The 20630-nt window shown below is 40.1% G+C and overlaps 1 protein-coding gene and 1 pseudogene across 5 annotated transcripts in view; one reads left to right on the top strand and one right to left on the bottom strand.

The window, feature by feature from the left end:
- BICC1 (BicC family RNA binding protein 1) overlaps positions 1–20630 on the bottom strand; it is a 349763-nt gene that overhangs the window by 229935 nt on the left and 99198 nt on the right. For 3 of the 5 annotated variants that reach the window (XM_044942092.2, XM_044942093.2, XM_006050730.4), the window contains exon 2: positions 15227–15273. The exons of 1 other annotated variant lie outside the window; for it this stretch is intronic. In XM_044942092.2, coding sequence (XP_044798027.2) covers positions 15227–15273 — 47 coding nt within the window. Of the gene's footprint in view, positions 1–12997; positions 13526–15226; positions 15274–20630 lie in introns of those variants that run through there. One more of the 5 variants, XM_044942095.2, reaches the window with a different exon arrangement.
- On the top strand, positions 9671–9832 carry LOC112584848 (annotated as a pseudogene).

The following is a 20630-nucleotide window of genomic DNA, read 5'->3' as shown; positions in this document are numbered from 1 at the left end:
CACTTAAGAGTACTAACCAGAGACAAAGCAAGATAATAGTTGAATTAGCCAAAGGACAAACCCTAAAGCAATCTATTTAGTCAAAATAAAATGCAAAATGTTAAATACATCAGGTAAAAGGCTGTTCTTTAAGAAACCAGAAAGGATTCCTAAGTTGAAGAAAAGACTGACTCATAAGATGACAATAAGCCATTATTGTATGTCTCCTGGATAAAGTAAAATAGTGAAATAACAGGTGCCAACTTCAGAAGAACCAACCTTAAGATGATCTTGAAACCTGACTGTTCAAACAAAATACAAAGGATTACAAAATCCTTACCATTTATTTTACCATATTAATTTGCCTCCAGCCCTTTGGCAGTCCCTCTAATGCACCACAATGAACCTAATTCAGAGCCCTAGTCAGCAAAACTTACAGCTTTAGCCAGAACTTTTCTCACTATACAGGCACAGTCTACATGCTCAAGAGAGCATGCTAATCAACATTTAAAGAAAATAATTTGTATTTTATTAAAAACAATCAAAGTCCAAAAAGCATCTTCAGGTCCTGGCTGCCACCAACCAGCTGTCTGACCTTGAAAATAAAAAATAAAAAAAAAAAAAAAAAAAAAAAAAACCAATTCAACACTATTCATATCATTATCTAGAAGAAAATGACATCACCATCACACCCAATTTTTCAACATGCCAATTCTTCTATAAACCCATTTATTTTTTTTTGGGGGGGGGGCGGGTGTGGACCATTTTTTTTTCAAATTTAGTAAAAGATAACTATTTTTTTTATTTTTTTATTAATTTATTTTACTTTACAATATTCTATTGGTTTTGCCATACATTGACATGAATCCACCACAGGTGTACATGTGTTCCCCATCCTGAACCCTCCTCCCACCTCTCTCCCCATCCCATCCCTCTGTGTCATCCCAGTGCACCAGCCCTGAGCACCCTGAATCATGCATCAAACCTGGACTGGCAATTCATTTCACATATGATATTTTACATGTTTCACTACCATTCTCCCATATCATTCTGCCCTCACCCTCTCCCACAGGGTCCAAAAGACTGTTCAATACATCTGTGTCTCTTTTGCTGTCTCGCATACAGGGTTATTGTTACCTTCTTTCTAAATTCCATATATATGCGTTAGTATACTGTATTGGTGCGTTTCTTTCTGGCTTACTTCACTCTGTATAAGAGGCTCCAGTTCATCCACCTCATTAGAACTGATTCAAATACATTCTTTTTAAAGGCTGAGTAATACTCCATTATGGATATGTACCACAGCTTTCTTATCCATTCATCTGCTGATGGACATCTAGGTTGCTTCCATGTCCTGGCTATGGTAAACAGTGCTGCAATGAACACTGGGGTACACATGTCTCTTTCAATTCTGGTTTCCTCAGTGTGTATGCCCAGCAGTGGCATTGCTGGGTCATGTGGAAAATTCTTCAAGAGATGGGAATACCAGACCACCTGACCTGCCTCTTCAGAAACCTATATGCAGGTTAGGAAGCAACAGTTAGAACTGGACATGGAACAACAGACTGGTTCCAAATAGGAAAAGGAGTACGTCAAGGCTGTATATTGTCACCCTGCTTATTTAACTCATATGCAGAGTACATCATGAGAAACGCTGGGCTGGAAGAAGCACAAGCTGGAATCAAGATTGCCGGGAGAAATATCAATAACCTCACATATGCAGATGACACCACCCGTATGGCAGAAAGTGAAGGGGAACTAAAAAGCCTCTTGATGAAAGTGAAAGAGGAGAGAAAGTTGGCTTAAAGCTCAACATTCAGAAAACGAAGATCATGGCATCTGGTCCCATCACTTCATGGCAAATAGATGAGGAAACATTGCAAGCAGTGTCAGACTTTATTTTTCTGGGCTCCAAAATCACTGCAGATGGTGACTGCAGCCATGAAATTAAAAGATGCTTACTCCTTGGAAGGAAAGTTATGACCAACCTAGATAGCATATTCAAAAGCAGAGACATTACTTTGCCAACAAAGGTCCATCTAGTCAAGGCTATGGTTTTTCCAGTGGTCATGTATGGATGTGAGAGGTGGACTGTGAAGAAGGCTGAGCGCCGAAGAATTGATGCTTTTGAACTGTGGTGTTGGAGAAGACTCTTGAGAGTCCCTTGGACTGCAAGGAGATCCAACCAGTCCATTCTGAAGGAGATCAGCCCTGGGTGTTCTTTGGAAGGAATGATGCTAAAGCTGAAACTCCAGTACTTTGGCCACCTCATGCGAAGAGCTGACTCATTGGAAAAGACTCTGATGCTGGGAGGGATTGGGGGCAGGAGGAAAAGGGGACGACAGAGGATGAGATGGCTGGATGGCATCACCGACTTGATGGATGTGAGTCTGAGTGAACTCCGGGAGATGGTGATGAACAGGGAGGCCTCGCGTGCTGCGATTCATGGGGTTACAAAGAGTTGGACACGACTGAGCGACTGAACTGAACTGATGACAGTTCTATTTCCAGTTTTTTAAGGAATCTTGGTATGGACCATTTTTAAAGTCTTTATTGAATGTTACAATATTTCTTCTGTTTTATGTTTTTGGCCAGGAGGCCTGTGGGATCTCAGCTCCCCAACTAGGGATCAAACCGATGCCCTATGCATTGGAAGGCAAAGTCTTATCCAGGGAAGTCCCTGTACACCCATTTTAAAGCAGTAAAGTTTAAAGCTCTTTACTAAAGGTCACAGCATTCTCTCAAGTCACATGAAGAGTCACTGCCTTACCCCATTAGGCTGTCATGCTGTGGTCAAGCCCTTTTCTGGGGAACCTTATGGGGGTCCATAATGAAGAAAGAAAATCATGCAGGAGTTCCCATTACACAGAGCCAAGATAGGTGAACTCTTTCAAAGGGATGCTCCCCACATTTGCGTGTTCTGGCCACCTTAACTGCCATGTGATCTCCAAGCCCAAGGTCAGGTCAGATTACAGTGACAGAGCACGTGAGCGATTTCTAAGTGGGCTTACCTGCCAGTCAGAAACCCAGTATCCTTAATTTCATATGATGTACCTAGCAATGACAATATGAGGCAAACATTCCTCTTTATTTGGGTGAAGAATAGCAAAAAAAAAAAAAAAAAAGCCAACTCAGTGCCTGAAGATTACATAGCCTTTAGCTAATTCTGGATCATATCTATACTACGGATATTATGGCCTCTCTATACAGTCAGCAAAAACAAGACCAGGAGCTGACTGTGGCTCAGACCATGAACTTCTTATTGCCAAATTCAGACTTAAATTGAAGAAAGTAGGGAAAACCACTAGACCATTCAGGTGGAAGTGAGAAATAGATTTAAGGGCCTAGATCTGATAGATAGAGTGCCTGATGAACTATGGAATGAGGTTCGTGACATTGTACAGGAGACAGGGATCAAGACCATTCCCATAGAAAAGAAATGCAAAAAAGCAAAATGGCTGTCTGGGGAGGCCTTACAAATAGCTGTGAAAAGAAGAGAAGTGAAAAGCAAAGGAGAAAAGGAAAGATATAAACATCTGAATGCAGAGTTCCAAAGAATAGCAAGAAGAGATAAGAAAGCCTTCCTCAGCGATAATGCAAAGAAATAGAGGAAAAAAACAGAATGGGAAAGACTAGGGATCTCTTCAAGAAAATTAGAGCTATCAAAGGAACATTTCATGCAAAGGTGAGCTCGATAAAGGACAGAAATGGTATGGACCTAACTGAAGCAGAAGATATTAAGAAGAGATGGCAAGAATACACAGAAGAACTGTACAAAAAAGATCTTCACGACCAAGATAATCACGATGGTGTGATCACTGACCTAGGGCAGACATCCTGGAATGTGAAGCCAAGTGGGCCTTAGAAAGCATCACTACCAACAAAGCTAGTGGAGGTGATGGAATTCCAGTTGAGCTATTCCAAATCCTGAAAGACGATGCTGTGAAAGTGCTGCACTCAATATGCCAACAAATTTGGAAAACTCAGCAGTGGCCACAGGACTGGAAAAGGTCAGTTTTCATTCCAGTCCCAAAGAAAGGCAATGCCAAAGAATGTTCAAACTACCGCACAATTGCACTCATCTCACACCCTAGTAAAGTAATGCTCAAAATTCTCCAAGCCAGGCTTCAGCAATATGTGAACTGTGAACTTCCTGATGTTCAAGCTGGTTTTAGAAAAGGCAGAGGAACCAGAGATCAAATTGCCAACATCCGCTGGATCATGGAAAAAGCAAGAGAGTTCCAGAAAAACATCTATTTCTGCTTTATTGACTATGCCAAAGCCTTTGACTGTGTGAATCACAATAAACTGTGGAAAATTCTGAAAGAGATGGGAATACCAGACCACCTGATCTGCCTCTTGAGAAATCTGTATGCAGGTCAGGAAGCAACAGTTAGAACAGGACATGGAACAACAGACTGGTTCCAAATTGGGAAAGGAGTACGTCAAGGCGGTATATTGTCACCCTGCTTATTTAACTTATATGCAGAGTATATCATGAGAAACGCTGGACTGGAAGAAACACAAACTGGAATCAAGATTGCCGGGAGAAATATCAATTACCTCAGATATGCAGATGACACCACCCTTATGGCAGAAAGTGAAGAGGAACTCAAAAGCCTCTTGATGAAAGTGAAAGACGAGAGTGAGAAAGTTGGCTTAAAGCTCAACATTCAGAAAACGAAGATCATGGCATCCGGTCCCACCACTTCATGGGAAATAGATGGGGAAACAGTGGAAACAGTGTCAGACTTTATTTTTCTGGGCTCCAAAATCACTGCAGATGGTGACTGCAGCCATGAAATTAAAAGATGCTTACTCCTTAGAAGGAAAGTTATGACCAACCTAGATAGCATATTCAAAAGCAGAGACATTACTTTGCCAACAAAGGTTCGTCTAGTCAAGGCTAGGGTTTTTCCCGTGGTCATGTACGGATGTGAGAGTTGGACTGTGAAGAAGGGTGAGCACCGAAGAATTGAGGCTTTTGAACTGGGGTGTTGGAGAAGACTCTTGAGAGTCCCTTGGACTGCAAGGAGATCCAACCAGTCCATTCTAAAGATCAGTCCTGGGATTTCTTTGGAAGGAATGATGCTAAAGCTGAAACTCCAGTACTTCGGCCACCTCATGCGAAGAGTTGACTCATTGGAAAAGACTCTGATGCTGGGAGGGATTGGGGGCAGGAGGAGAAGGGGACGACAGAGGATGAGATGGCTGGATGGCATCAGTGACTCAATGGACGTGAGTCTCAGTGAACTCCGGGAGTTGGTGATGGACAGGGAGGCCTGGCATGCTGTGATTCATGGGGTCGCAAAGAGTTGGACACGACTGAGCGACTGATCTGATCTGATAACTGTACTCATCAGCCTATACTCAAAATACTGTACAGATATTGTTGCCACATTAACATACAACACTGATCCTGCTTCTAAAAGAGAATAGAATGGTAAGTGGTATGAAAATTAAGGCATATGATAAATAAAATTTAAGTTATCTTTAGTCTGAAGACATAAAGATGTTATTTTAAAAAATCTTCCAAAAAATTTTTATACCTCCAAATGGCAAAACAAGAAGAGCACGTGGATGAAAGAAAGGTGGAAACTTTCTGAAAATCAGCACTTACTAAAAATTATTTGCCTTGTATACATATGTGAGACCTGTACGGTCTTTATACCTGCTGTAGGTGATACAGAAGGAACTTCAGTACTTCATGGGAGGCAGAATCAAATGACCTTTGACACTTCTCTCAACAAAATGTTGTGTGTTCTACAAATTGGCAATAATTTATGTATTCATGGACAACCTCAACCTAGATCAGCCATTATGATCTGTTTTTCTCCATGAGGTGGTGGCAGTGGTGATTAATCTTGATTTTAAAAATAACACGGGTTCAATCCATAAAAAGTATAAAGAATACAAATCAATCATATTCTCACCATTGAGACAGAACTTAACATTTTACAATAATTTCTTAGTAATCTTTCAAGGCCCAAATATATATAACAAAATTTGAGTCAACCTATTTATATGCCTTTTGTCCTGATTTTTGCATTGATATGATAATCCATTTCCCAAGTCACTAAATACTGATGACAAAAGCATGATTTTTAAGGCCTACATAATAATCCAATCATAAACTCAATTTGATTTTCTACAGCATCCAATCCTTTGAGTCTGGATTTAGGAAGAGAGAAGGACATTTTCACCAGTTACAACTAAACTTTCATACGGTATTGCTTTAAATAATACTTAACTATTATTTAGCTATTAAATAATTATTTAACTTCTAATTATTTAATAACTTAAAAATTATTTTAAATAACTTTTAAGTTTTTTATTTGATAACTTAATTTATTTAGTTATATAACTTTATTTAATAACTTTTTAATAATTATTTAAATAACTTTTAATTATTTTTAATAATAGTTAACTAATATTATTTAACTATATTTTAAATAACTTTTAATAGTTTTTTATTTGATAACTTTATTTAGTTATATAACTTTATTTAATAACTTTTTTAATAATTATTTAAATAACTTTTAATTATTTTTAATAATAGTTAACTAATATTATTTAACTATTAAATAAATAATAGTTAACTATTATTTAACAAGGCTTCCCAGGTGACTCAGCTGGTAAAGAATCTGCCTGCAATGAGGGAGACCTAGGTTCAACCCCTGGGTTGGGAAGATCCCCTGGAGATGCAAAAGGCTACCCACTCTAGTATTCTGGCCTGAAGAATTCCATGTACTCTATAGTCCATGCGGTCACAAAGAGTCAGACATGACTAAGCAACTTTCACTTTTCACATTCACTATTATTAGTCACTTTAAAAAATCATAGTAGCAATTAGGGTATATTCGTGGCCATCAAACACCCAGTTTAAAGGAATCTCAATTGCATCCCCTATTTCCATTTCTGCAGAGAGAGGAATAAAAGAGCAAATGCGGTTCTCATAAAGCAGTGTAAAATGACTGCCAAAGAAAACTGGACACGATGACAGAACTCAACAGGTAACTGTACAACATGCTCAAGAACACAGGCTTGACACCAGGCTCATCTTGTTCAAATCAACACAAAGACAGAACTTAGAGGACACTAAGAACAGAGAATGAGCAAATCACACGCTGCTGCTGCTGCTGCTGCTGCTGCTAAGTCACTTCAGCCGTGTCCGACTCTGTGCAACCCCATAGACGGCAGCCCACCAGGCTCCGCCTTCCCTGGGATTCTCCAGGCAAGAACACTAGAGTGGGTTGTCATTTCCTTCTCCAATGCATGAAAGTGAAAAGTGAAAGTGAAGTCGCTCAGTCGTGTCTGACTCTTCGTGACCCCATGGACTGCAGCCCACCAGGCTCCTCCATCCATGGGATTCTCCAGGCAAGAGTACTGGAGTGGGGTGCCATTGCCTTCTCCGAGCAAATCACATAAGATGGTCTTTTTTCCGAATCTTTTCTCAATAACCCTTAACTGCTAGACTCTCCTAGAAGACAGAAAGCAAATTAAAAGATACAAAAACAGGACAGGTTCTTACCTTTAACAACTTTCTAAAAGATGACCATATGCAAAAAGAATCTAAAAAAGAGTGAATCAGCATAACTGATTCACTTTGCTGTACACATGAAACCAGCACAACACTGTAAATCAACTATACTCCAATAAAAATTTTTAAAAATAAATAAGCACGCAAAAGATGACCACATAATCTGTTTGGGGGGGGGGGGTGGTGTTTCTTTTTTCCAAGTCGTATATGTGCCACTCACCTCTATGTAGTCAGTTGTAGAAGAGAAGAGGGATAGATTCTCTCAATGAAACTTACACTCAGGGTCACAAGGCTGTCATCAGGACTAAGAACTCAGGGTCCCTGAATGTTAGCTGCAAGGCCTAACTATCCGTTTGTGGTGACATCCATTGGTGACCACCTTTAAGTCTGGAATCGAAATCAACCCTGTCGTTCTGCAGGCTTGTCCGCCCATTTTCACAACCGTGACATCAAATACTCCACTGTACATACATCTTTTGGGAATGTTTGAAATGCAAAACACGTGAATATATTCCCTACTGAAACACATACTGAGATTAAAATGTCAAATATCCTAATTTTATTTAAATCAAGTTTGATTTTACATGTTTAAGCAAAAAGTCTCAGTGTCAGAGAAAGCATACCATAAGCTACAGTTAAGTGAATGCACTTTTAAATAATTAAATCAAAAGTTATTTCTATGACCAGAGGACTATGAGCTATCCAAACTAAACAAATTAATGGCCGGTGGAGAAAGAAGAAATTGTAGTTAGACATTTCTGTCTCCCTTCCAATAAAAATATTTAAGTAGTCCTCATCTAAGACCACCTAATGTACTTGTTTTGAGATACAAAGGGAGCCAGCTATTCCTCCAAGCAATTTACCCCAGAAGACAACATTTGCTACTTTTCAGTCTCAAAATGACAAAAGTAATCTATTTGCCTAAAAAGATGAACCTGAGGGTAGTAAAAATATACCGCATAAACCATCAGACAGTTTCTTATTTATACTGGCCTTAGTGATAAGCCCTTTTGAAAAACCATAGTTTACAGATCAGTTTTCTAACTGACGTATTTTAATGATATAAAATACCCCACATTTAAAACATGCGATGTGTACTTTGTGGAAAAATTATGTATATAACCCAATGTAACAGAAAATCTGGTTTCATCAATTACAACACTCACTGGGTTTTCCCCTCTTCAGCCAACAGGATTCAAGATTCCTAAAGCATTTTGCTTTGATGAATCACATTTGCAATACAATCACTTTACTCATCCCCACCTAATACAGTGTAACACATTTTCCCCTCCAAGATCTCGCCATAGTCATTTCACAAGAGAAATGTAAAAAAGAACTGATTAAAGGAAACAGGACAGACAGTGAGTAAGCCATGAACAACTGCCCATAGAACTGTAAAACTCCTGGCAGATCATTTCCATGTGTTTCAATTAAAGTTGCCATGACAAGTGGACAAAAACTAGACAGAAAGCGATAAAAGTTGAATCCATTCCCTCCTTTTGTAAGTATAGTTAGAGTCAAAGAATAAAAAACACAATTACTGAAGAATGTGCAAAATTCTAATATAGAAAAACATCTGGGATGTATCCAATATGGTCTAATTTGTAATCTCATCAGCCAATTAAAGAATATTAAAAAGCATTTTATATACATTTTTAATATATAGAAAAAAGGACTGAAGTATATAAACAACAGTGCTGGAGAAGACTCTTGAGAGTCCCTTGGACAGCAAGAAGATCAAACCAGTCAATCATAGAGGAAATCAACTCTGAATATTCATCGGAAGGACTGATGCTGAAGCTGAAGCTGCAATACTTAGGCTACCTGATGCAAAGAGCCAACTCATTGGAAAAGATGGCAATACTGGGAAAGATTGAAGGCAAGAGGAGAAGGGGGTGACACAAGATGAGAAGGTTGGATGGTATCAACGACTCAATGGACATAAGTTTGAGCAAACTCCAGGAGATACTGGGAAGCCAGGCATGCTGCAGTCCAAGAGGTCACAAAGAGTCAGACACAACTTAGGGACTGTCAACAAATGTATAAACAGTAGTTTTCTTTCAAAGGTAGGATGACTAAGTAGACTTTTTTTTCTTTTTCTTGCATGTTAATTATGTATTTGTTATAAACAGCTTAAAAATGACTTGCTATATTGCTTCTCGGCCTTTTGGCTAAGATCAAGTGTAAAAATGACTTGCTATAAGGAAAGAAAAAGATTTAGTATCAGTGAAAGTGAAGTCACTCGGTTGTGTCCGACTCTTTGCGACCCCATGGACTGTAGTCTACCAGGCTCTTCCGTCCATGGGATTTTCCAGGCAAGAATACTGGAGTGGGTTATCATTTCCTTCTCCAGGAGATCTTCCCAACCCGGGTCTCCCACATTGTAGGCTTTACCGCTTTACCATCTGAGCCACCAGGGAAGTCTCTAGTATAAGTGACTAGGAAATTAAAATCTATAAATCAAACTGAGTATCAAAATGTGATAACATTTACAGTTTTACCAAATTTTTCTGACTATAGTAAATTTTATACAAAATCATTTCATCCATTAAAAGATATTATAGGTTGAGCCATATCCCCCAAAATTCATAATGTTGAAATCCTAACCACCAGTAAGAACTGACTGGAAACAGGGTCACTGCAGATGTAATTATTGAGATAAGATCACTAGACTGAGCCCTAATCCAATAGGGCTATTGTCCTTATAAAAAGGAGATATGTGGACACAGACAGATACACACGGGGAGAACTCCACATGCAGACATCAGGTTGAAGCTTCTAGAAGCCAGGAACACCAAAGATGGTGAGCACATCTCCAGGAGCCAGGAGAGAGGCGTGGACCAGATTCTCTCTCAGCACTCAGAAGGCAGAGCCCTGCTCACACCTTGACCCTAAATTTCCAGCCTCCAGAACTGTGAGACAATCCATTTTATTGTGTAAATCACTCAATCTGTGGTACACTTTTACAGCAGCCCTCAAGATAATACAAAAGGTTTCAAAGCATAATACAGAGACATTACCCTCTTGACCACATTATTTCTCCCTGACAATCTGCCTTTTGTTAGGCAGCACTTGCAAAATCACTATTTCCTCCAGACACTCCTCCTCCCACCCCTATGACTACAGTTACATAAGGCCACATACATGAGTTTTCTCCTACAGAATGTGAGAACGAGTGACATACGACAGACCCAGACCTGGACCTGAAGACCAGGGCATCTTCCACCTCCTCATCAGCTCACATGTGGCCATGGTAATGACCCAGCTTCAACCATATAGATGAGATACATGCCTTAAGGAACAATCAGTCATAGAAGAGATGTGGGTCTGTCACTGACAGCATGAGACAGCACTACCCACCAAGCTAGCATACTCTCCTTGGAATGTTACATCAAAGTAAAATAAAGAACTGTTCTTTAAGGCATGATATTGCTGGATGTATCTGCTATACCCAGTTAGTCTTTTATCCCAATAGAGTATCAATGGAAATAAAACATTGTGTGTGTGCATGCTAAGTTGTTTAAGTCGTGTCCAACTCTTTGTGACCCTATGGACTTAGCCCACCAGGCTCCTCTGTCCATGGGATTCTCCAGGCAAGAATACTGGAGTCGGTTGCCATGCTCTCCTCCAGGGGATCTTCCTGGCAATACACAGACAACAAAACAATCTACAGAAAACCAGGAAGCCCTTTGAAATTAAGTAGTAGCTGTGACTCCAGAGGAGAATTTTAAGTGTAGAGTCAACTAAACAACTATACATTATGGCTCCAAATTTGACACAATGGATCTGATGATCCCAGCAGTTGTTAAACTATGATTTCAATCCTTTGTGGAAATCTAACCATTTTTACTCTTAAAGGTATTTAAAGTTTTATTTTTTCATTTTTGAAAATCATTAATGAAAATAGTTAATATAATCATATTGTTATAGTTTTACATATATTTTGACAAAAAAAACAAAATAATATATAAAAGTCTCGTCCTCCTCTTCCAACCCTCTCATCAGGAAGTGTGCATGCTCAGTCGCTTCAGTCATGTCCAACTCTTTGCTACCCTATGGACTGTAGCCTGCCAGGCTCCTCTGTCCATGGGATTCTCCAGACAGGAATACTGGAGTGGGTTGCCATGCCCTCCCCTCCAGGGAATCTTCCTGACCCAAGGATCGAATTCACAGCGTCTCCTGTATCTTCTGCATCACAGGTGGATTCTTTACCACTGAGACATCCAGAAAGCCCATCAGGGAGAGCTAGTATGAATTCACGAGTTATACTTCCAGGCTTAGATCTTTTTAAAATCAGGATAAAAAAAAAAAAAAAAAATGAGGGGCGGGGATAGTCCAATTTTAAACTAAGCTCAAAGAGAGATTTTAATGTCAATGTCAGTTTGTGATACATACCCCCGAGTCAAAATCCAAAAGACATCCTAAAAATAAGCATATATAACCTTCATATTTGCATTTCCCTGAAAGAAAAAAAGCGTTTTTTCAAAGATGCTCACAACCAGCAATGTGGTTTATTTTTTGTTCCTAAATGTTTCCCCAAATGCTATTATTTTTAAATGGGAGATATGCAACTAAAAGAAAGTTCCTGGAGGACAATTCAATACTCCTCCTTTCCTTCATTCTAATGTAGACTGTAATTTATTCTTCTCTCTGGTCAAAACACTAAAAACTGCTTTTCTGACATTTGAGCTGTTCCACTTTTATTAAGTTATAGGAGCTTTTTCCCATGGTAAGTATCCAAATCCCACACGGACCCTTGTTGTTCAGGAAGACACTCTTTATTGAGCTCAAGAAGAAAATGAGATTAAAAAGTACTCCATTTAGTTACTCAGAGACCTCATTAACCTGTGATCAAGAATGGAATCGATGATTCCAACTCATGGTTTGTGGGATGCACATATGTTCCTGGATTCAGACATGTGTTTCCATTTAAACTGCTGGAATGTATACATAGCTCTGTAAAGAGTGATAAATATTAGCAAATCTTCTAAGAATGAAGGTCCTTTATGACCACATACACTGTGTTTTGATTGTTTTTAAAATGTGAGTCATATAAAGCTGAACGGTCTGTTTTTTATATCTCTTCAAAAGTTAAAGAACTAAAAAAAAAAAAATCCTTCCATAGATTGCATCTATTTGTATCATCACAGACAAACCAAGGCAACTCTGTGATTTCTATTTGTCTTCTCTTTTCTTTGCCTTGTGGCAAGCCTACCTCAGCCAAAAGCAGAGATTCTGAATTGCCCAAGCATTGAGTACAAGCTGTACATGAACCAATGTCAGATAATACCAAGTAAGGGGGCTTCAGACATAGTACACAAATTTCAACAGCAGGAGCCTAAAAAGCAGGGGTAGAAAACCGTGGTCTGGCATATTCTGTTTGGCCAGCACAGCAAATTTTTAATTAAATCCCTTTAGGAATGCACCCCCACCCCCATACAAAGAAGGTACTTCATCATATAGGACAGTAAACCTCACCTGCACTATGGACCTCTCGGATGATGCTTTGAAATGTGAACGCCGCATGACTTGCTCCACATTGGAGCTTTTCTCCATTCTGTTTCTTCACTCAGAATGCTCTTTCTACCCACCCAAGCCTATCCCTCCACTTGGCTAATTTCCACCCTTCAAAAGATCTCAAGAAGTCCTTTTTAATCTCCTCAAGTCCCAGTCAAGAGCTTAATCCTCTCTGGCCCAGACTCCCCTGCTATTTAGGCAGCTATATAATCAAACACCAGACTAATTCCTTTAGGGCGGGGACTACGCCTTGCTCATTTTGGTCTTTCCAGTGTGTTGCACACAGCAGGTGGTAAACAAATATTTTCAGAATGAAGAAAGGGCAAGACCAGTATCAGCTCTGAAAATATTCGCTTTTTATATCCTTAAGAAAATGCAGATGAATAATGAACTTGACAAAAAAAAGATCAGATCACACAGAAAGCAAGAGAGTAAAGAAGCTTACTTGTAAAAGCCACATCTGGTCACACAGGTATTTTCCAAAAGCTCGATGACCTACCACAGCGATATTTAACCACATCCAATGGCACCCCACTCCAGTACTCTTGCCTGGAAAATCCCATGGACGGAGGAGCCTGGTAGGCTGCAGTCCATGAGGTCGCTGAGGGTCGGACACGACTGAGCAACTTCACCTTCACTTTTCACTTTCATGCATTGGAGAAGGGAATGGCAAGCCACTCCAGTGTTCTTGCCTGGAGAATCCCAGGGACGGGGGAGCCTGGTGGGCTGCTGTCTATGGGGTGGCATAGAGTCGGACACGACTGAAGCGACTTAGCAGCAGCAGCAGCATAATTGCTACTGTGTGTCACTCTGAGACAAACTGTATATTTGTTCCTACATACATGCTTTCTGGATACCAACAACAAACACAAATATCAATATAATAAACTCAAATGAACAAAAGAAAGAAGGATGGGACTTCAGTCAACTTCTTGGCAAAGACAGACATCTTCCCTTACATAAAACACTTACTTTAAAACAGAGCTAACCAGAAAGTAATCAACTGCTCTCGACAGGATCTCAAATCCCTTGCCATCAGTTTTACTCCTGTCTCCCTTTATGACTGGCCAGGCTGACTTCACTGAAGGTCAGCACTTACAGAGGGCCGCCAGGGACACAACAGACAAGGTTACCAGTCGTGAGCAGAGAGCTCACGTAAGCATCAGTCCTACGCATCAGATGCTTACGAGTCGTAAGCATCTCCTGTCTATTTTATCACCCCACCCATGGTCCTGCTTACCAGAAATGAAGCCTCTGACATGGGGTGAGGGGAGGAGAGGGTGAGATGTATGAAGACAGTAACATGGAGACTTTCATTACCATATGTAAAATAGATAGCTGCTGCTGCTGCTAAGTCGCTTCAGTCGTGTCCGACTCTGTGCAACCCCATAGACGGCAGCCCACCAGGCTCCCCCATCCCTGGGATTCTCCAGGCAAGAACACTGGAGTGGGTTGCCATTTCCTCCTCCAATGCATGAAAGTGAAAAGTGAAAGTGAAGCCGCTCAGTCGCGTCCGACTCTTAGCGACCCCATGGACTGCAGCCTACCAGGCTCCTCCGTCCATGGGATTTTCCAGGCAAGAGTACTGGAGTGGGGTGCCATTGCCTTCTCCGAAAATAGATAGCTACCATATGTACAACAGACAGGAAACGGGAATCTGCTGGATGTCTCAGGAAACTCAAACAGGGGCTCTGCATCAACCTGAGGGGTGGGATGGGGAGGGAGATGGGAGGGAGGTTCAAAAGGGAGGGGATATATGTATACCTATGGCTGATTCATGTTGAGGTTTGACAGAAAACAACAAAATTCTGCAAAGCAATTATCCTTCTATTTAAAAATAATTTAAAAAAAAAAGAAAGAAATGAAGCCTCTGTAAGGGACTCCTCTCCAACTCCCTAGGGCAGGTATGTGTTTAAGCAAGGAGGAAACAGGTAAAGAAGATAATCTGGTAGGAGATCTGGCAGTCCTCATGGCCTCAATGGAAAACTTCATTAAGTTTGCCCAGAGGGAGCTGCCTTTGAAGGGTTAAGTCCCAAACAGCCTACCACCCTTTTCTTGCCCCGAGCATCTTCAGCTATAAACCTAGTCCCCTTCACAGAGAAGGGGAGCTTTCAGGGGCTTCCGGTGTAGCTGCTGAGACAGGTACATTTCTCTTAATTATCGCCAAGACAGGAGTAAAAAGTCACTTACCTTCTGAAAAAAGTCTTCCCCACTTTTGCCTTTTCCTTCGGCAGCAGCTGTAAATAAAAATGTATACATTTAAAATAGTTTCATTTTCCAATCTATGTATTCAAAACACTCTCAAGTATCAGCCACAAGAACACAAGAGGTAAACAAGATGCCAGCCACACTTTCCCCAAGCTCAGTCCCTGTTCACAGGCCTCATCTGTGATATGAACGGAAAATAAAACACTAATCCCATCAATCAGACATCTTTAGATACCTTCGCACTCCGTTTTCTGTCTGAAACCCTCACAAGTCTCTATTTTCACACACAGATGAAAGTAATCTTGTTTTTTTCATAGTTAAGGAGCTACACATAAGAACAAATGGAACTACCAATAGAATCATCTGTACTGCTGTGAGTACTTCCTGTCTGGAATCAGTTCCAAGCAAGAGATTGCCTTTTCAAGTGATGGCTCATCTGACAAGGCCTCCTCGGAGCTATTTCAGGTTTATGCTTTGCACTGACTATATAATCTACTTGGATTTCAGCTGGCATCATACATGACTTTAATTCACTCCTTTAGTCACATTTACTAAGAGAGAGACAGAAAAACAAGAGAATTACAAAGTCATGGTCAAGGTCCCAGACAACAAAATTTCACCTGAGATTAATTTAAAGGTCGTTGTATTTGAACATTTTTGTGTCTAAATGGTAACCTACAAATAAAGGACAAGCCCAGTTTTATATGCGCAAAAGTTTTAAGGTGTGGACATTTTCTTTTCAATCTTCAGAGAGAGGAGAACAAAGAGCTGATGGCATCTTGCTTACAACAGCCTCAAATCACATCTTTCAGAATGTAAACACTAGGTCTCGGATTCAGGCAGGGGTAAAGAGTGGTTAACAGAAAAAGCCACCCCCTGGCCAGGACAGAGAAATGAGCTGGAGCAAGAACTTCTCTAAGTTGAAATCTGGAAGACTGGTACCCCAAACACCTAATAGGCAGTACCATCAAGGGACCCTACCTGTACGTGTGTGTGTGTGTGTGCACGCGCGTGCAAGCACGCCTGTATGTCTGTGTGTGTGTGTGTGTAACAAGTGCACTCGCTAAAGTTCCTGAAAACTCAAGAATTGTGGCCAATCAGTCCATTAAGTAGAGAATTCAAAATTCAAAGAAACCTTCTCTGCCCTGGAAAAACAGTATTAAAGTCTAAATTCTTTTGTCACCAACTTTAATTTCACAGTTAAATGTAAGATATTTTCTACTATTTTGTAAAACTGTGTATTTTTATTGACATGTTTTCATCTAAAAAGCAGAGCACAGAGTACACATTTCTGTGATTTTCAAAGAGAGTTTGGGAAATGTATAAAACAAGAGCTAAACAGAAATAATAAATTTAAAACTATATTCTAATATGTGGCAGCTAAATAGTCCCTCAAAGATGTCATGTTCTCATCCCTGGAAACTGTAAGTCACCTTATATATGCTAAAGGGATTTTGTGGGTGTGATTAAATTAAGACCTTGAGATGGGAGGTATATCCTGAATTATGCAGGTGGACCCACTGTAATCACAAGGAGCCCTTTTAAGAAGGGAGAAGGAAGGTCAGAGTCCGAGAAGGCAATGCGACAAAAGATCAGACGGAGAGAAGGGCATTGACTGCAAAGGAGCGAGTCAGAGCAGAGAAACGTACAGAGATGCTATACTGTTGGCTTTGAATGTGGAGGAGGGGCCACAAGCCAAGTAATACAGGCGCCCTCTACAAGTTGGGAAAGGCAAGGATCTGGATTTTCCTCCAGGGTCTTTGGAGGACGTGCAGCCTGGACAATACCTTAGGATAGCCCAAATAAAACACATTTCTGACTTCTGAACACCAGAACTGTAAGATAATAAATTTATTTGTTACAGCAGAAAAGGAAACAAATACATAATTTCAATGCCATCTTAACTTCACTTTTTGCACAAACACATCATCAACAGGACAAACTGAGCACAGACACTGATGTGAGCATTTGAATCACACATTTGCACAGATTTTATATTCTGGCTGCACCTTGTGGCATGTGGGATCTTAGTTCCCTGACCAGAGATCTAACTGCAACCCTTGTATTGAAAGTGGGGAGTATTAACCACTGGACCACCAGGGAAGTCACACAAATAAATTGTTTGCAGTTAACTCTACAAATTATGATTTTTTCACTCTAACTAGGGAACATACCAATAGTGAATTCTTGAAAAAACATAAAGAAGCAATTTTGAACAAAAAAAAAAAAAAAGAGAGAGAAAGAGAGAGAGAGAAAAGAAGGTGAACACAGTTGGTCCTAGCCAGAGGGCCAGAAAGATAAAAGATCAGCACCCAAACCTAATGACAGAAATGCCCTGGGGACACCTCAACTCAGCTACCTCTTGGGCTGGCTTTATCTCTACAGCTTAAAATAGTTTAAAGTCACTCCTGCTCCATGATACAAGTGTGTGGCAATGAAAACTGCATACCAGGCCACAAAGATTAGACAAAAATTTTAGTGACATCAAGGGAACTCTTCTTTTAAAAAGAAATTTTAGGATCAAAGGTATATTCAAAAGCCTATCAAGCAGGACAGATAAACGCTTTCACCCACAGGGGACTCCTTCACAACTTAAAATTCATCGGTTTAAATTTCATGATACAATGATGTTTTATTACAGAAACCAGAAACTTCCTTTAAGAAACTTACTTTGCTCATGACAAACGCATTATGTCACAACCTTGAAATGCCCCTCCATGCCAAGTCCAGTTAAACAGACTTTACAGACCGGCCTTTCAATCCCTGGATGAATTAAAAGCCGAGGCGGGGGGAGGGGTGGAATTTCCTTAGTTACACACAAATTATAATTACGCTCCCAGGAAAACATCTAAAATTTAACCAGAAACCTGCACCTTCAGCAACCTTATGATTTGAGGGGCATCAAGAGAGGAGGGGAGCTGGAAATGGCACAATCGGTGCCATCAAAAATCTCTGGCTTTTTTCATTCCAGAATGTTTATGTACAAGAAACTCCAAATCTGAGCCTGAATCTCCCCTAAATCCTACGACAGTCCACTTCCTAAGCCCACAAGGACCTGGGACAAGCTTCCGGTTGGATTCGTGGGTGGTCACGGTCTCTGGTACAAACCAAGGTGAGTCCCAATCGTCGGCCCTTTGCCGGGAGCATCCTTACCTCACCCCCAGGTTGCTGGGTCTCCTGCACTTCTACTGAGTCCACACAAGCAAAGCTGCCAAGACCAGAGAAGTCAATCAAGGGAGAGCAACATTTCCCCCAAGTATTCTCTCCCCTCCCTAAGCAGGGATCCTTCTGTGCTCAAATTTGAGAATTCCGTACTCTAAACTCCTCAGGATTAAAATATCAACTCCTCTTGAATAAACGGAGAGACCGAGAAGGCGGAGGTTTGTGGAGTATTTCTTAGGTACATAAGATGTTCTTTCTATAGAAAGAAAAGTTCACTCTTTCTTTCCACAAGTACGTAAGTCTCATGCTGGTGACTCAACATAGGCCGGGCCCTGCCTTCATTCAGCTTACAACCTTGACCCATATATTCAAACCACCCAATGAGTGAGGTCCAAGGGAAAATTAAAACTCAGTCCTAGGGACAAGGGTCCCAAAGATCTTTTCACAGCCACCACTCCATCCAAATTAAACTTATTAGAAATCTTAGCTACTCTTATTCTGGACAATGCACTAAAAAGCCAGTCATTTTACTCTTAACACTAGGACTGGGTAGCTACTGTTAGGACTCAAAATTAAAGGGTTCTTCCAGGGAGACCACTTGAGAGCTAGGTTGCAAGAAAAAATAGGAGGTATGATAATATCTTGACGCAATGATTTTTTTCTTTGTGTTTCGAGGGGAAAACATCACCCTGTGAAATGAGCCAACCCAGACTTGATGTCATGGAGCTCCGTGACCTTTGAAAAGTCTGACTGTATTCTGTGGTACAACAGTTCCATCAAGCCTCACATTCTTATACACTGATACAGCCTCATCTTTTTCATTCACAGCAACATGAAAACACACATAATGATTTAGCAGGCTTTTTCTAACTGTCCTTACAAAACAATTTCTGCCTGCCTGATGTTCCAAAAGTTAATCATTTGATGGTTAAAAAACCTTTGGTATCTTCCTGCCAATGAAAGCAATTGTCTTTATTTTCATGACACAGAATTCCAGGAATAAATTACTTCACTACTACTGAAACATGGCTTCATGGATTGTGCAGGTAAAGCATTTCACATTTTAAGCTGAACAATTCATTTTTTATGTTTATTATAATTTCTCCAATGCTTTGGCCTATTTTATTTCATATTTTTGCTTCATAAGAAATATGGGATGGCAAAAGCCACAGCCAATAAAAACAGCCAAAGTTGAGACAGGTGTAAACTATTACAATCCCCCAAACTACAGGGAAAGTCTAGTTAATTACTGAATTAAAGGTGAGGGTTCGATTTTCAATTCTTCGCAGGGCATATGGAAACTTATTCAAATACCCTTTTCATTCTGAAACACTTTTCCATAACATCTGATGCTTTATACAGCCAAATCTAAAAACATAAGGGCCAGGGGTCATGTATTTTATATTTAAAATACAGTATGGAATAAAGTACTGGTTTTCTTCACCCTTGTGGAACCTGAGCAAGAAAAAACCAAATTCAAATTACAAAAAAATAACTGAGAAATACTTCTTTAAATCTGTTAAGATTCAGGACATTCCCCACTGTTTCCCCAACTGTAGCAGATCTGCAACTAAGAAGGCTGCTGTATTTCAAGTTCACCTGAAAGACAACTATAACTGTTTAGCTAGTCTGATTCTCTTGCAAAAATATTTTACTAAGAATTTTTAAAACATTCACTTACTGTGTCTATTTAATCCATATGCTGAAAGAACTATACCATATATTTTATTCAGATATTACTCTTTTCAGAAAACTTGCCTACTATTTGGCTGATTCTGCTGAAAGAGGAATCAGCAACAGATGTCCAAGACGCAGTTTCTGTACACTCCCTTTTAAAAGGGAGTTTTAAAAGAACCTTTTAGAGAACCTTTTAAAGTTCTCCTTTAGTGAGAACTAAACCTTTCTCCAGTGGGAATCTTTTAAAAATGCTTTTTTATTTGTTTGTTTGGCTGTGCCAGGTCATGTAGGATCCGCTTCCCTGACCAGGGATTGAACCCAGGCCCCCTGCGTTGGGAGTGCAGAGTCTTGGCCAATGGACAACCAGGGAAGTCTTTAGAGAACTTTTTATGTTCAGTTACCATATCTAACAGTCTAGACTGGCATGCAAAGCTCTGACAATTGACTGAAGTAATAGCAGACATTGAGTCAGTTTTTAAAGTTTCTTCAGTTCTCAATCGAAGTCTCTCAAATACTCCAGCCAGCTAAAGAACATCTCCCAGTTTAA

The sequence above is a fragment of the Bubalus bubalis genome, chromosome 4, assembly GCF_019923935.1.
Source record: "Bubalus bubalis isolate 160015118507 breed Murrah chromosome 4, NDDB_SH_1, whole genome shotgun sequence".
Taxonomy (NCBI): domain Eukaryota; kingdom Metazoa; phylum Chordata; class Mammalia; order Artiodactyla; family Bovidae; genus Bubalus; species Bubalus bubalis.
Note: the sequence above shows the minus strand (reverse complement) of the source record. Positions and strands in the feature narration are given on the sequence as shown.